The sequence below is a fragment of the Stegostoma tigrinum genome, chromosome 5 (genome assembly GCF_030684315.1).
Source record: "Stegostoma tigrinum isolate sSteTig4 chromosome 5, sSteTig4.hap1, whole genome shotgun sequence".
Taxonomy (NCBI): Eukaryota; Metazoa; Chordata; class Chondrichthyes; order Orectolobiformes; family Stegostomatidae; genus Stegostoma; species Stegostoma tigrinum.
Genome location: NC_081358.1, coordinates 73,537,854 through 73,555,460, shown reverse-complemented (window position 1 = coordinate 73,555,460; position 17,607 = coordinate 73,537,854). Strand labels below are relative to the sequence as shown.

The 17,607-nt window shown below is 38.5% G+C and overlaps 1 protein-coding gene across 5 annotated transcripts in view; it reads right to left on the bottom strand.

The window, feature by feature from the left end:
• The window catches only part of LOC125452078 (nucleolar protein 4-like), a 337,333-nt gene that overhangs the window by 15,819 nt on the left and 303,907 nt on the right, over positions 1-17,607 (bottom strand). For 4 of the 5 annotated variants that reach the window (XM_048530043.2, XM_048530045.2, XM_048530049.2 and 1 more), the window contains one exon: positions 15,927-16,049. The exons of the other annotated variant lie outside the window; for it this stretch is intronic. In XM_048530043.2, coding sequence (XP_048386000.1) covers positions 15,927-16,049 — 123 coding nt within the window. The remainder of the gene's footprint in view (positions 1-15,926; positions 16,050-17,607) is intronic. 5 annotated transcript variants of the gene reach the window in all.

The window sequence follows — 17,607 nt, the reverse complement described above, 5'->3', positions numbered from 1 at the left end:
TATAGCTCATTCATCTACAACCTTCTGGGATAGGGAATTCCAAAGTGTCACAACACGTTGTGACCAGTGGAAATAATCTTTCATCACGGATCCTATCAATTATCGAAGAATCTTGTAGTTTTGAATGAAATCTACATTTTTTTAAACCTCTAGCAAATATTTGCCTGATTTATGAGCCTCTCATCGTAGATCAAATATCTTAGTAAATTTAGTGAACCTCTGCATTGCCTCCAATGCAAATATATCCCCTTGCTTTAACATGAAGACCAGAACTACACATAGTATACCAAGGATTCTCAGTGTATGGAGGAGGAAAAGTACACTTGATAGGTGACTCTAGCCATTCTTCAATTAAGGACATAAATAACATTTCAAAAATACTAAATTATCAAAGATTGAGATGATGGGGGGGTGGGGTAAGGGGTGGTGGGAGGAAATAAACATAATAATTATCACTAGACAATAAGGGTTAGGGAAACTAATGGAGCGACAGGCTCTTAAAGCTCTTGGACATGATGGACTGCACCAGGCGATTTTGAAAACAGTAACTTCAGAGAGATGTATCAGTCTTTGAAGATTCTGTAAACTCCGACAAAGTCCACAGGATTGTGAAACTACCAATGTAACACTTTTTCAAAAAGGGAAGGAGACAACAAAAGGGTAACGAGGCCAGTTAACCAAATACTTGAAAATGGGAAGATATTGGAGTCTATTCTGTATTAAAATATTTAACAGCTGAGCATTTAAAAGTACATCATGCAGAGTCAGCATGGCTTCATGAAAAGGAAATCATGTCTGACAAATTTACAGAATTATTTGAGGAGGTAACAAAGCAATATAGATAAAGGCGAAATAGTGGATTTATTTACAATTATTTAAATATTTTTCTGTGTCATCTGCTAATTTGGCTATCGTACATTCACTTCCCATATTCAAGTTGTTAATATTTTGTAAATAATTGTGCCCAATCAATGGGTCCCTCTTGCACTCCACGAGTTACAGATTGCCATCTTGAAAATATCCCCCAGCTTTCTGTCTTTTACGAGTTTACTACTCCACTGTCCAAATTTACATACTAACCCAACGCTATCGGCTCTCAAGCATTAGCCTAATATGCTTTATCTTATCAAACATCTTTTGGAAATCCAAGAAATATTAAATCAAATGCTTCCCTTTTATATAAGTTATATAAATTTGTCGGGCATGATTTTCCTTTCATAAAGCCATTCCAAGAATTGAATGATTATATTATATATTTCTAACTATTCTGTTATTACATCCTTTACAAGGATGTATAAAGGAAGGCAAGTGATAATGACAAAACAAAGAGTCAATAGAGATTTCTAGACAGGCATTTAGAATATATTATGGGGAAATAGATGATGTACTTTAGCAGGAAGAATAGTAGAGCTAAATATTATTTAAACAGAGAAAGACTGCAGAAGTCTACATTACAGATAGATTTGTGAGTCCTTGTCCACGAATCACAAAAAAAGCTTTCATTCAAGCTCAGAAAGTAATGTTGGCTTTTATTACACAGTTAATAGAGTTTACAAGTAGGGGAAATCTTACTAAAACCATATCAATCAGACCTCAGCTGGAATATTATGGACAATTTTTGTCTAATTATTCTAAGGAATGTCATACTGGCATTGGAGGCAGGAAGAAAAGATTCAGTTTGTTGATCCTACATATGGAGGGATTTTTTAAACAAGATGAACTGAAGAAGGAAGGTGACTTTATTGAAATATGTAAGATTCTTAGGGGGCTTGATGTGGACAATGCTGAGAAGTTGTTTCCTCTTATGGAAGGGGAGGACCAGAGATTATAATGTCAAAAGGGATCACTAAATAAGGCAGAGATGAAGAGAAATTTCTCCTTTCTGAGGATAATGAATCAATGGAATTCTTTCCCACAAACAGCTGTCAAAGCTGGGTCATTAAGGATATTCAGAGCTGAGACATTTTTGTAATTGTAAGCGAATCAAGGATTATGGGAAAGAAACAGAAAAGTCGAATTGAGGACTATCAGATCTGCCAAGATCTCACTGAACAGGAGCAGATCCAATGGGTTGAAAGTCTCACTTGTACTGCTACATCTTATGATCTTGTGGTTAAGATGGTGCTATATCTGCTGTCCTTATAGTTCTAGCTGGTGGAGGAGACAGGTTTTGGAAGGGGCTATTGAAACAGCCTAGTCTACTGCATTGCATTTTGTATAACTTGGCATCACTGTGCGTTGGCGGTAGAAGGAGTGAAAGTTTAAATTAGTGGATGAGTGCAGATCAAGCAGGTTACTTTGTCATGGAAAATGTGTTTTGATCAGATCAGTTTCCCAGAGACAACGAAAGTCTTTCATATTGAGAGTAAATAACATTTTGAAATTGGGCCACGTAGGAAGTGAAAATGTTTAAATTAGCTACAAATGAACCCTAAGTAGAAGAGAACAGTTTGTATCATGCCTCAAAATGCTTAAGCAACAGCATTTGTTTTACATTAATCCAAAGTGTTGTTGAAAGTCTGCAGTTGAGATTCACAAAACCTGCCTACGTTTCGTTGCTGCTATGACAACTATCCAGAGGGGAATGCCAGGTCAGTCACTACATTGTATGCTGGAGATATAAATGCTTTGGCTGAGACCTAACAGTCGTATAAGATTTCGCTTCTGAAAAATATAAACACTTGAATTACTAAATTAGAAATTTATGAGCATATTCATCAATCCCAGGTAAAATGGCTTAGAATTACTGCACAGTGGAAAAGTGATTTCAAAAGATTTTCCATGGTCAATTAATTAAAATTATTTGTAGGAGTTTTTTTCTCCTCAAACACAGGATGCTATGGTTGCTTATGGGTAAGGATAAGGAGAATAGCAGCAAAAAGTCAGAGTTGCTAAAGCAGTAGACATAACCCTAGCCAGTGAGTGGAAACCAAGAGGCCAGGCAATTACAAAAAAAAATCACTTGTGGAACTTGCCTACTTGCTCTTGATAAGGTCCCCCATAGAATGCTGGACAGCACAATTCAGCACATAGAATGGAAGACAGTATACTGGCATGGATTAAGGATTGGCTAACAGACATAAAATAGAAAATAGGAATAAATGTCTGTTACTTTCCAAGAAGAACCAGGAAGCCAAAGTGTTTAATAGCAGAAGCTTTATTAAGGAGGTGTTTTCTCTACAGGCAGCAAGGTTAGAGATAGCTGTTTCCTATCTGAAATGGGCATTGTTATCATCTTTATGTCTTGTGACTGGACTCTCAAAGTGACAGTCTATCATACTTACACAAAATACACAAAATCCATCCCCCTTTACATCAGAGGTTCCTGCAATGAAAACATTCAGGATATCTATAACCAAGTATGCAACAGTCAATAGATAGGACATTCTGGGCATCATCAATTCCTGTGTGTTTCTTCTTCTCATTGGCATTAACCTCTGGTGTTTTAGGTGCAATGAGAACATGGTCTGTCATTGCCTTTTACTGAAATGACTGAATATTCGGAAGTTGGCATAATGTCTTGGCATTCTCCACTAAGATACTGCCTTCCTCAGATGCTCTAGTTACTGTTCTGCCCGCAGGTAGCTACGTTGATCCACTTTTTGACATTTTAGGACAATGCAGTATTTTCCTGCTATTTTATTAATTTTTAATGGAAGGGCCTGAATAGCACACTATAATGCACAGATTTTAGCTCTGCCTGACTTCTTTCACTTTAAAGCAAAATATTCCTGATCAGAGACAACATAGTGTGGAGCTGGAGGAACACAGCAAGCCAGGCCGCATCAGAGAAGCACGAAAGTTGACATTTTGAGTTGGGACTTTTCTTCAGAAATTGCCTGGCCTGCTGTGTTCCTCCAGCTCCACACTGTGTTGTCTCTGACTCCAGCAACTGCAATTCTTGCTATCTCTGATATTCCTGAGGCTGGTTATTTCTTTCTGAGATTATGCCCATAACTCAAGACATTTCCCACCATGTAGGGTATTCATTCCTCAGTGTTCCTCCAGCTAAGCATGTGGCAAGTGCCTTCTGCGCTGTCCACCAATTTCCTGGGGTGATTTTTTTGTTATTGATTGCAACTACTTTGATGCAGCAGTAGCACATTTTGATTTCATTTCTTTTTCTCATTGAAGCATGTTTGATATCTGCAATGAGGAGTACATTTTTTTCTTTATTTACAATGAATCACAAATCAATGGATTAACCCATTTGATCATAAAGCAGATATTATCCTTGTCACCAGATTTCTTCTAATTCCAGGAAGGACCAGGCAGCCAAAGGGTTTATCAGCACGAGCTTGATTAATGTGATGGCCATTGAACAGGCAGCCAAGTTCGATTAAGTTATTTCCTGCCCAAAATGGCTGATGACATATTGATTACATCAAGTGACTGGACTTTTAAATTGACAGTCCACCAAACATACACAAATACACAACAAACAGTAATTCTTGCATTGGCAGACAAAAACACTTATGACTATTTGCTGCTGTTCTTTTTATTCCAAGGCAAATCTGAAGTCAGTTTTCCACTGTGCAGTAATGACCATCAAATACAGTAATTTTTTTTTAAAAAGTTCATTGCAATTTCACATGGAAGAGGTATTTTAATCTCCGCATGGTGGGTAAGAAGGAAGTGATAAGTCAGATCCTACATATGCAGAATATGTATGTTATTAGAAATGATGCAGATGTTGGGATTTATGGAAGAGTTGATCAGGGTGTTGCGAACAGCATGTTTTCTTTAGATATTGAAGGCAGTAATGCCAATGAAAAATGATTAATTACTAGTGGTATTGAGTTGGAGTTTGCACAAACTATGGAGAATAACCTGTTGAATATGGTAGCTGGCAGAGTGGTGGTGAGAACAAGGGGAAGCCTACTGTGATTCAGAGACAGAGAGAGGAAGGTGAGAGAAGAAGCATGAGAAATGAAATGAAAATAGTTGAGCGTTTTGTCAATCTCAGTTGAGAAGAAAAGCTATATTTTATGCAACAGTGGAATCTGTCATGATCAGAAGAGATGTGACTAAGACAAAGAAAAATGGAGAATTGAGGTGAATCTTTTATATTCCCTTCCTCAACAACACGCTGAAACTATTCCTGGTGTGTATCAAAGCTTTAAAGGACAAGTCGTTCAATGTCCACTCATGAGTTAATGATGACATGATCACAAAACTAGAAGGAAGGATTTAGGCCAAGTGTTTTGAACTCCCTGTGAACGGTAGACTAAAGTGCTTAGTACCAGTTGTGATTGCATAACATGAGAGACTTGCAACCAATCTATGATATTCTACCTGAAGCACTCTTGATATTTTCCTTCTGAGAGTAACTCTACATAATCATTTCAAAATGATTCCAGGTTATCCAAATTTGATTCATCTAAATCATTGATCCTGCCGCACTTCTTTCTCTTTACAAATTCTATAAATATCTGATTGGGCTTCACGTAGTCCTAAATTTTAATTGACACACTTTAAGCACAGCTTGCAAGCATCTTGACAACTTTGTACTCTGTAAATTGTTCTTCTGACAAACCGGATCACACAGTCATAGCTGTGTTATACAAAACACACTTAACAGATCTTGCTGCATATGGAAAGCAATTGCTTCAATATTTGAGGAGCCATGAATTCTGCAATCATCAGCAACATCCTCATTTCTGAGCTTAAGATAGTTAAGTTCATTGATGAGCAGCTAAAGATGATTGGGCCCACGACATATGAAATGAAAGGTGAATAGGCCATGGTCATAAAGAATCTATCTGCTTCTGCCTGAAAAATATTGAAATTATCTACATTTACTGCCTTTTGAGGAAGAGAATTCCAAATACTTGCAACCCTTTCCTTTTCTCATCTCTGTTCTAAATGGATTTTCCTTATTTTTGAACTAAGATCCTTCGTTTTAGATTTGTCCATAAAAGGAAACACCCTTTCAACATCCATCCAGCCAAGTCCCCTCAGGATCTAGGCCCGAAACGTCAGCTTTTGTGCTCCTGAGATGCTGCTTGGCCTGCTGTGTTCATCCAGCCTCACATTTTATTATCTCAGGATCTTATATGTTTTAGTTATCTCTGGCTCTTCTAAACTCCTAGGGATATATGCCAAGCCTATCTAGCCTTTCCTTATGGAGCAATCCATTCGTTCGAGGTATTAGTTTAGTAAACCATCTCTGAACTGCTTCCAAATTCTTAACATCATTCTTTAAGTACAATGACCAGTTCTGTACAGAGTACTCCAGATGTCTCACCTTTGACACTTCCCTGAGAAATGCCTGCAGTGATATCTTGCGACTGATGTGCTTGACTTTCAGCAACCATCACTATTTTCTTTTGTACTCAGTATTACTCCAACTAGTGAAAATATTATCCCTCCTGATTTCCACTGACTCCAGTTTTACCAGGATTTCTTGATGCCTTGCGTGGTCAAATGTTGACTTGATGTCAAAGACTCTAATGTCACCTCTGAAGTTCAGCTCATCTATGTTTGGACCAAGGCTGTAATGAGTTTCAGAGATGGGTTCATGAGGTCCAAAGTCAAGTTGAGGACTCCCAGAGCAACTCCCTCCTCATTGTGTATTTGTGTGCCGTCACATCTGCTGCTTCTGTCCTGCTGGTGGTTGAGGACATACTCGGTGATGGTGGTGGCTGGGATAATGTCTGTAAGGTAAAAATGACTATGTCAGGCTGTTGATTGTCTTGTCTGAGGGACAGCTCACCATATAGTGGTGGGATTGGAACCTGTGTCTCCAAGGCATTAGCCTGGCAGCTTAGATTACCGCTCCACTAACGTTTTAATTAATTCCACATGATATCAAGAACCAGCTGAAGGCACCATACACTGCAAAGGCTTTGGGCCCTGACAAAAATTCCACAAATAGTACTCAGGAGCAAGGCTTCTGAAAAAAAAAGTCTCTAACCAAGATGTTCAGGTACAGCTGCAATGTTGTCATCTATTCAGCAATGTGGAAAATTTCCCAGGTATGTCCTGTCTTCAAAGAGCAGGAAAAATCTAACCATCCAATGGCCACCTTGTCAGTTTACTCTCAATTATCATGATAGTGATGGAAAGGGTTGGAGATAATGCTGTCAGGTGCCACTTGTTGAGCAATAAAATATTCACTTTTGCTCAGTTTATGTTCCAACTGCTCAGCTTCTAACCACATCACAGTTTTACTCCAAACGTGGACAATATAGCAGAACTCAATACGTGAGGCAAGCGTGACCATCCTTAACATCTAGACAGCATTTAACTAAGTTAGATATCAAAGAGTCTTAGCAAAGTGGAGTCAATGATAATCAGGGAAACATAAGAATAGAAGAACCAGGAGCAGGAGAAGGCAATTCAGTTCCTCAAACCTACTCCACCATTTAATATGATCATGGCTAATCTTATCTTGACCTCAAATCCACTTTCTGACACATAACCCTTCAAACTATCGCTAGTTAAAAATATAACTCTTCCTTAAATTTACTCAATAATTGAGGAGGCAATGGCCTAGTGGTATTATCGCTGGGCTGTTAATCCAAATCCCCAGATAATGTTCGGGGGATCTGGGTTTGAATCATACCATGGCAGATGGTGGAATCTGAATTCAATAAAAAAAAATCTATAATTAAGAATCTAATGATGACCACGAATACGCTGTTGATTGTCAGGAAAAACCCATGTGGTTCACTAATGCCCTTTCGGGAAGGAAACTGCCTTCCTTACCTGGTCTGGCCTACAAGTGACTCCAGACCCACAGTAATGTGGTTGACTCTAAACTGCCCTTTGGGCAATTAGGGATGGCCAATAAATGCTGCATAGCCAGCGAAGCCCTCATCCCATGAATGAATTTTAAAAATCCTGGCATCCACATTACTCTGAGGTAGTGTAGTCCACAAATTCACGACACTTAGAGAGAAGTAATTTATCCTCATTTCTGTTTTAAATCTGCTAGCCCTTATGCCAGAACTGTGACTTCTTGTTCTAGACTGCCTCACAAAAGGAAACATCCTCTCTACTTTCACTTTGTCAATCCCCTTTAGTACATTATATACCTCAATTACATTTCTCATTGTTCTGAACTCAAGAGAGTACAGACCTAAACTGCTCACTCTCTCTTCATAAGACAAACCCCTCAACTCCAGAATCAATGCACTGAATCTCCTCTGAGCTGCCTCCAATGCAACTATATTCCTCATCATATAAGGGGACGACTAGATCTGTATGTAATAGTCCAGGGGCAAGCTCACTAATGTCTTGTATACTTGCAGCAACACTTCCCTACTTTTATATTCTATTCATTAAGTAATAAGTGCCAAAATTCTATTTGCTTTTCTTATTACCTGCTATACCTGCAATTCGTGCATGAGAACACCTTAAGCCCTCTGTACAATATCCTTCTCCATCGAGCCACCCTGAACTCCAGTCAAAATGAATAACCCACCCTTATCCAGTTAAACTTTATCTTCCCATTTATCTAACCTATCCCAACTGCTTTGTAAACTTATTTATTTGTTAATTGTAAGATTTGTTAATCTTATAAGAGTCTGAAAAATGTGGGCTGTAGTATGATGTGTGGCAGAATCAGACAACAACTATACTGAGGCCCGTCTCGGTGTTGAGATCATCTTAATCATCTTTCATTTTTTTCATAAGCGTCGGGGTGAAATTCTCGCTAAGCAACAGTGAGATACCAACAGACAGTCATTATTGCTTGTTAAATGCCTTGTTGATGCCACAACCAACTTCATTAATATTCAGACACCCATCTTTCCAAACTCATCAAAACCTACCAGGTATCAGGAATGCTTGGCAGGCAGATTCAGCTCAATCAGGCTCTGAATAACCTCCATGATTGCTTCCTGGGCACCAGCCACAAACACCTCACATCCATGGTCAGTGGTATCTGACTGTGCCAGGCTCTAAGAAACCTCCATTCACTTACAACTCAGTTCTTGCTTCAGTGCTGTGTCACAGGCTGAACTGACCATTATCACTGAAATGCTAGAACAAGGACAATCTGTGCACAGCGATATAGACCCAGCTCATGCACTTACACTAGACCAGGCTGCATGTCGGGATTCTTCACTCATAGTCATAGCGTTATCATTCTCAGCCTATCTGGATGGCCATAGATCCATGCCTTCTCTTTCCTTTCTGCACTTTGTCTCCTCAGCTAGAGACACCAGGGTCATATTGCTGCTGGCTTGCCTTGCTATTTAGAGCTGACACAAAAGCAAGAAACTTGACACTGTTGTCAGCAGTCCTCAATGATGTCAAAGACAATAGCCTTCGCTCAGGGGGTTCTGGTGCAGTAAGCTAAGGGCAGCCTTTGATACCAGTCCAGGGCCTGGTCATGCCGGTCAGAGTCAGAATCCTCTCCAAAAAAAGGACGAGGAACCGAATGACAGGTAGCACACCACCCATCTTGACTCTTTGTGCCCTACTGAGGGCTATTTTTTCTCTCGGAATGGCAGAGAGGCAGGAAATGACAGGAAACAAAAGTGGCGGCACAGCTATTACTTCTGGTGAATGTTGAGACATGTACTGAGTAAATGATTAGGCAACAGGTTTAATGTTGTTAAGGGTTGGGGTAGGTGAGGGAGAGTGAGGGAAAATGTTGCAGGCAATAGTGAGAGTAGTAGAGTGTCAGCCTTGGGTTGTTGGGACAGATCAGAGGTACAGTTAGTGTGGGGTATCATGGAGAGATGAAAAATCTTAACCTGGTAGCATGGTGATGGATATTGACCATCTTCCTACATCACTAATCATTTCTCCAAATGGCTGAGACTACGCTAACCCATGTAGCAATCTCATAAGAGGCTGACACAGTGTGATGTGTGGCCCCCTTGAGTGTGTTGGCAGGACAAGGTTCTGTGACAGCCATACCCAGTCCTTCAGGAGCTCCAAGACTCTAGCCACAAAGCTGGGCTTCGATTTCCACAATCTACCAAAGCTGAGGTAAATGTGAAAAACAATGAAGGACAGCCAGGACTGATAGTTCTAGTCCAGGCGCACAACAGGTTTTTAAAATTGATGCAGATGCAAAGGATGCTGGTGAATTCTGGGGTATCTGTAGAGTGACAAGTTGTTCCCAGATGGATACGTGGCAAGATGGGGTGCGTATCAGACATGAGAGACATCATGGGGCATGGTTAATAATCAACGCGGGAAGTTTGGTGAGAAAGGTTTTGAAAACTTGCTAAGTTAGATAGGGTCATGCAGCTCAGACTTTCAATTACAACCATCTACTATGATCTTTACTCTGTTAAATTCCCAAATTTTAATTTAGACTGATTTACTTTAGACTGTTAATTCTTCAGCAGTCATCAGCTACTTGAAAAATTCTCATGACATTGAATTGCATCCAAAAAAAAATCTCTGCTCTCAGATGTCAAACTGTTATGTATATACATATTTATCTGTTTGTAATACAGTAAATGCTTCTGGAAGGATCACACTTAATTTCACACTTTAGTACAGCACTTCAGACACCAAACATCAGATATACTTCTGCACAGCTTCTGACTTAAAATCCCATCAAATGGCTCCAGGGCAAGAACAACAAGGATTAACTTTGGAATACAGTTCTCTCTATACATAATCATTAATAGTGCCAAAGTGGCTAGCATGCAAATTGGTATGCATGCATTCATAAAAATTAAACAAAAATAGGTGAGTCACTGTAAATTATTTGCTTAATTTTAGCGTTCAGGTGTTTTCTCTTTACACTGTCATGAATGGAGTGTAATCAATATAAAACTAAGGCAATTTTTTAATGGATATTAGTGGCATATGGGTGATAGTCTATTTTTATGAAGTGTTTTGAAAAGTAAACAGGTCAGTCTTTCTGGAAACATGATTTTAAGGTGGCAAAGGATATTGACCATCTTCCTACATCATTGGGCATTTCTCCAAACAGCTGAGACTGCACTAACCCAAGTTTGAGCCTCCTGGAATGTTAACGGAAGTTTGAAGGAGGACCTGACTATGGTTAGAATCAAATACGGTCTCCCCTAGACAAAACAGCTTGTTTAGAGCAGTTAAGGAAATAAGTTACTTTGGTGAAAGAGTGTGGTTTCGTTATAACTCTGTATATTGTTAAGCGGATTCTGTGTTCTAACCCAAAAGCAGACGAGAATGATATATTTCCATGACAGGATGGTTTGAAACTTGAAGGGGACCTCATAGGTGGTGCTATTCCCTTGCATACCTTGTTTTCATACATGGTAGAGGTTGCAGGGTTTGGTGTATACTGTCTATTCATTATCTACCAGGTATAAGACAGGAGTGTGATGGAATACTTCCCACTTGCCTGGATAAGTGCAGCTTCAACAACAGTCAAGAAGCTTGACACCATCCAGGAGAAAGCAGCCTACTTGATTGGGGCCATTTACACTCCCTTCACCACCAACTCTCAGTAGCAGCAATGTTACTATCCACAAGATGCACTGCATAAATTTATTGAAGACCTTTAGATAGCACCTTTCAAGCCTATGACCACTTACATCTCAAAGTACAAGTACAAATAACAAGGACATATACAGGAACATGACCTTGCAGGGAGTGGTGTTCCTGCAAGTTCCCCTCCAAGCCACTCACCATCTGACTTAGAAATATATCACCGTATCTTTACTGTTGCAGGATCAACATCCTGAAATTACCTCCCTAAAAGGTATGTAGGTCAACCTACAGCACATGGACTGCAGTAATTCAAGAAGGCAGCTTACCATCACTGGGCACAGGCAATAAGTGCTGGCCAGCCAGCCAAGCCTATGTCCTTTGTGTGAATAAAATAATTCATCAATAATCAAGAAACTATTTATCAACACCTTAAAAAAATTAAAAGATTTTGCATCCACTGCTTTTTGAGGAAGGAAATTCCAAAGACTCACAACCCTCTGAGAGAATTATTTTCCTTACCTCTGTTTAAAAATAATGGGTTGCCTATTTAAGACAATGACCCTTGTGTCTAGATTCTCCCACAAGATGAAACATCCATTCAACAATCTACTCAGTCGAGTCTTCAGTTTCTTACATTTTTCAAAACAGAAAAGATAAAGATGGTAGATTACCTTCCCTAAAGAACAATGAAAAAGATTGGTTTCTATGGCAATCAATGATAAGTTTCAAGGTCACTATTATTCATAGCTTCTTTCTCTTGCAGCCACATTATTTACTTGGATGGTCCAATTCAGTTTCCTTTGGTAACACCTAGGATGTTGATTTTGGGGTATGCAGCAACACAATGTCATTGAATTTCAAAGGGAGATGGTTGAATTGACTCTTTTTAGCAAAAGTCATTGTCTGGCAGTTGCCTGGCATTAATGTAACATGCCACTTTTCAATAAGCTTGAGTGTTGTCCAGATTTCCCTGCTTATGAACACAGACTACTTCAGAATCTAAGGAATTGTAAATGCTGATGAACATTATGCAATCTTCAGTGAACATTCGTGCTTTTGACACATATGATAGAAGGAAGCGATTGATTAAGCAATTGCAGATGGTTTGGCCTAATATTTTACCTTCATTAACTCCTGCAGTGATACTCAGGGATTGAGATGATTGACCCCAACAATCATAACCAGAGACTGGTCTCAGCTGAGTACATTCATCATTTTAAAAGGTTGATGAAGCCACAGGTACTAAGGCATGGGAACAGTATGGAAGACAGTCAGCCTTACACTACAATCAGACAGATGAGGCAGTAGTACAAACTTTACACTCTGCCCGCCTTCATCTCCAAAAAACACAATTCGCTGCCATCCTTCCCTTCCTCTCTTGAAGGACGGTTGGTACTCAGTAGGAAAACAGAGTTAAATGAAAAAGACCCAAGTGCAATGACATTTCCTGAAATTAACGGAAGAGATCATTCTCCACATCATGTTACTGGATGTGGCAGTCCTCTTGTTATCCAATGACTTCCAAAACATTCAGTCGAGTTCCCTTGCATTCCCTGCCTCTTTCCAAATCATAGTTCATCCTCATCCTGGCATATAATACAATAAATGATCTTCAGATAGTGTGACCATGGACTTGTTTGCTTTCTCTATCCCGCCCCACTTGCCTTATCACAACCATTCCTTTCTGATTTCCTTCTCTAAGACACTCAAGCATACCCTGCCATAGCTGCCTCAGGAAAGCGAACAGGCAGCAATAACAATGACAAACAGACTCGATCACCTTCGCAAACATTCACAGGCACCAGTTCAAATATTATCATTGCACTTTACTCAGAGGCTAGTATATAACGTTGAGAACAGCACTTGGTAAGACCTTGAGCACAAATGAGCAGCATTTAGCAAGAGGAATAGGGTAGTTAGTTTGCTAGCTCAACTGTGAACTAGGTTGTAGGCAAATTCTGCAATGGGACCTAAATGCACACCTCAAAAGGAGATTCTCAAGAGGATGCTTACCAAAACGTTGCAAGTATTAGTTTTCCTCCAGGACAGCCTCTAATCACTGCTGAAAAGGACAGGAGGAGTCAGAATCCACCTTAATAGAGAGTATCATACACAGTATGTTGTTCTCTATAGCCTCTACTCCATCACCCAGTCATGATGTAGATCCAGAATTCCTGCACCTCACCAAATGAATAGATCACTAAATCTGCTCTCAATGGCGATGATGCAAAAATACTCCCTGTCAAGGCCAGGAATCCACCAAAACGCTTCCATAGTCACTCCAAAGTGTCACCAGAAACTTTGTGATTACAGGCAGCACTTGTTGGTGGCACTCTAAATAATATTATTGCTGAGCCTGTAAGTTTAATCTTTGGTAAATGCCAAGCAAATTAGTTGAATGGACCAATGTGGCCCAAATTTGAAAAGTGGATGCAACAACAGCCAGTGAGGCCACTTAATTCCATGACTGAATCTTTTCAGAAGCATATAATGCGAGCTGGGAATGGCTATGTGACAGTCTCAACTGCTTCAAAAGCTGCACTGAAAACAGCTGGCAGTTGAGTGCATACATTCAGGAGGACTTTGGGTGACTTTACACAGCCTCAACTGCTGTTGGGCATCTCACTTATGATCCCAATACGTTTAGGTTGGGCATTAAGAATTTATCTTAAGCACGCTGAAATCGTTTTATAACAGTTGATAATATGCTTGCAATATTTCCACAGCATTGAAACTGATCTTTCTAACAAATAAGATTTCGGAAGCATAAGACTTTATATCATGACTTTTCAATTAGGAACAGCCTGACTAGAAGTTTGGTGGCGCACAATTTGCATCCATTTACTTTAATAAATACTAACTCTGCCTTAAGTTTGGGAGCTAGTCTAACGAGAAATTTTGAGTAAGACCCAGGCATAGAAATATCTCAGACTGAAATTTATTGGTACAGGCACTGAAAATGACGTGCTGGTGCACGATTTAAAGACCTACTGCAGCTTGAACAGTCAAATTTCATTACCAAAGAAATGGTTTGTGAATCCAGTGTTTGCTGGCAAGAAGAAGCACATGTGCCTGCTACAAATTCAAGACAAATATCAATCTCTCTTTCCTCTTATTCTCTCCAACAAAGGAAATGGTGTTCTCCCAATCCTAAAGTTAATATCATGTGGTACATCTAGAAGAGGTGACAGGCTGTTCCCTTGGCACTTTGGAATAATGCAATAATTCCAACTTCTATGCTTGTGGGAGCTCATTTCAGCATATTCAAAATTATCCTTAAATAAATCAAGTAGACATTTAAATCAATTTCTGTGCTTCCTCACTTACACTTCAGTTGATTGTCCACGTTCTGATTTTAAACAGATGAATGTATCGAAAATGACAAGTATCCACAGAAAATACACAGATAATGACCTTACATTCAAAAAATGTTGTCATTAACGAAAAGTAATTCAAAAATTCCAAAATTGGAGAAGATGGTGTCACTACACAGGAAGGATCATAAGCATAAATTAAACTGTAACTCCAAAACTTGTGAGAACATAGGAATATTAAGAAATAAATATCATATAGCATCATAACATGTTTCTCCAAAATGTCTAAAACTAGACTTTACATATAATAATTTTTGAATTCAGTAATTGCTATTAGGTAAACACATAAAAAGAAAATATTTTAGCAAACTACTGCAGAATTTTTATTGCTAACAAAAGCATCAGCTGTCTTGTCTGAAGACTACTTAATTGTTTAAATACTCTATCTTACTGTAAATCATGTAAAGTGACATCCATTTGTAATTTCATTGTTACGAGATAATGGCTTGAGAAATTAATAGCTGTCCTTCTGCCTTATGAGGAAAAGGACAGAAGTAAGCTGTTTGATTTGGGAGGATTGATTGACATGCAACACAAACTGATGGAAGATTGATCTATATAGGGCTGACTTTTAAGGATGGATATTAGAATATTCTCAGAGCAATACTGGGCATGTTGAAATGTTAGTAAGGTCATGAAAATTAAATAATTTAGAACCCTTCTGGCATTAACCTTTGTTAAGTTTTATCTCACGTCCTATTTAGTATAGTATTGATGTACCTTTGTGTTTAACATTTTTAATGCTTACTTTCTTAATAAAACTGTTATAACTTAGAACAAAATTCTCTGTAGTCTCTTGATACCACAGACCAAATTTAGTATAGTCGACTCATAATACTACAGACACACAGCAAGATCCCACAACCAGGGACAAAATCAATGTCCTCAATATCTTTGACAGTGTTACACAAGGGAAGAATGTTTACACCATTTGTAGAATTTCCGTTCATTTTAAAATTGTACCACAGAAACCTTAGCATATAGGGGCTTTATGTAACATTTTACCCATCAACATGGAATTTTTTCAGTAACTCAGTGTCTATCTCAATTTTGTGTTCATGTCACAATGAGCAAGTTATCTATGGACTAAAACATAGACATAATGCTCAAATGCACTTGTGAAATATTTCTCATGAGATGTTCAATTAATTATGATTCTAATACCTGTTGCTGTTGACGCAAATCCAGGCGCATTCTCTTAGCTGCATTTTTGCTTTCGCTCTCACAAGCTGTGGCCAAGATATTCTCTGCAACTGCAGATGTGAGATGTGAAGGGATGGGACGCGACTGAAGAAAAAAGTACAAAAATATTATATCAGCCTTTAAAAAGAGATAAACAAAAACCTACACAAAGTATTTAATTATGGTGTATCTAAAAATATTGTTATCACACATCGCACATCTGACTGCTCCAATATTCTGTAAATCAAAAAGGAAAATTACAAATCATAATTAGAGAAAAAATGTACCAAAGAGGCCAAAACGGGCAATGCCACTGAAATCCATTAAAACTGATCTGTTTTGCTTTCCTCTCGACAGAATTCAGTCCACATCATTACCCTGCCTGAGCATTTCTGAAAAAGGTGGCATCTTCTGGATACTTGTGCTGCAAATCAATTGCAGAAATAGTACGTTGCCTGAAACGCATATGCACTCTAAAATGTATGGAATCACGCCTGCATCACCAGAAAATATTTTGGGGACTCTGCAATTTTTTCATGGATTACAATGCTACATTCCTTTTTCAGGCACTTGTTTCAAAAATATTACCGAGAAGAAACAAAACCATTTATTCTGTATTACAGGTAAAAGTTACAAGATAATCTAATACAATTATCATTGCATGCAAATACAAATGTGTGAAAATTGAAGTGGTGATATGAAATAACAGATAATGGCAAAAGAAATCAATACAAAATGCAATTAATGCAAATACGATTGGGTCTGAGGTTACTTGGTGAAACATTTGTAACTAAAACACATTCCATGTTTTCAGTGTTTTACTTGATTTCCACTGTTAGTTTTCTCTGGAGATTGAGAGCATTAAAATATATCATAGTGAAACTACAAACAATTATAACTTTTAATTATCATTCATTACCTAATTGAGGTATACAAGATAATGAGAGGCATAGATAGAGTCGATAGCCAGAGACTATTTCCCAGGGCAGAAATGGCTAGCACGAGGGGTCATAGTTTTAAGCTGGTTGGTGGAAAGTATAGAGGGGATGTCAGAGGCAGGTTCTTTACGCAGAGAGTTGTGAGAGCATGGAATGCGTTGCCAGCAGCAGTTGTGGAAGCAAGGTCATTGGGGTCATTTAAGAGACTGCTGGACATGCATATGGTCACAGAAATTTGAGGGTGCATCCATGAGGATCAATGGTCGGCACAACATTGTGGGCTGAAGGGCCTGTTCTGTGCTGTACTGTTCTATGTTCTATGTTCTATTCACTTATAAATTAAAAACCACAGATGGCACAATAATTTAACAAGCTACTTGATAAGGGCACACGAATATATTCTTGATAGTAAATTGTTATAATTGGTCAGTTATTATTGTAACATTGATGTGACACTGTCCATCAGTGCATTGTAAAATATTTTGATGATAAATTAGGATGACAAATAAGAAAATGCTCTCAATAACTGTCGTAAATACTTAATTTTGAATCAAGGCTCTTAATTTCCAAGGATCCTATATTGGGACATAGGAATTATTCGAAAAAAAACATTAAATTCATTCTAGTTTGATACCTACCATGCTGGCAGAAACAGTATTACAGAGAGAAAGATCATATTGTAATTAAACTCAAAATGCAGAATTTAACTGACTTGAAAATAATAA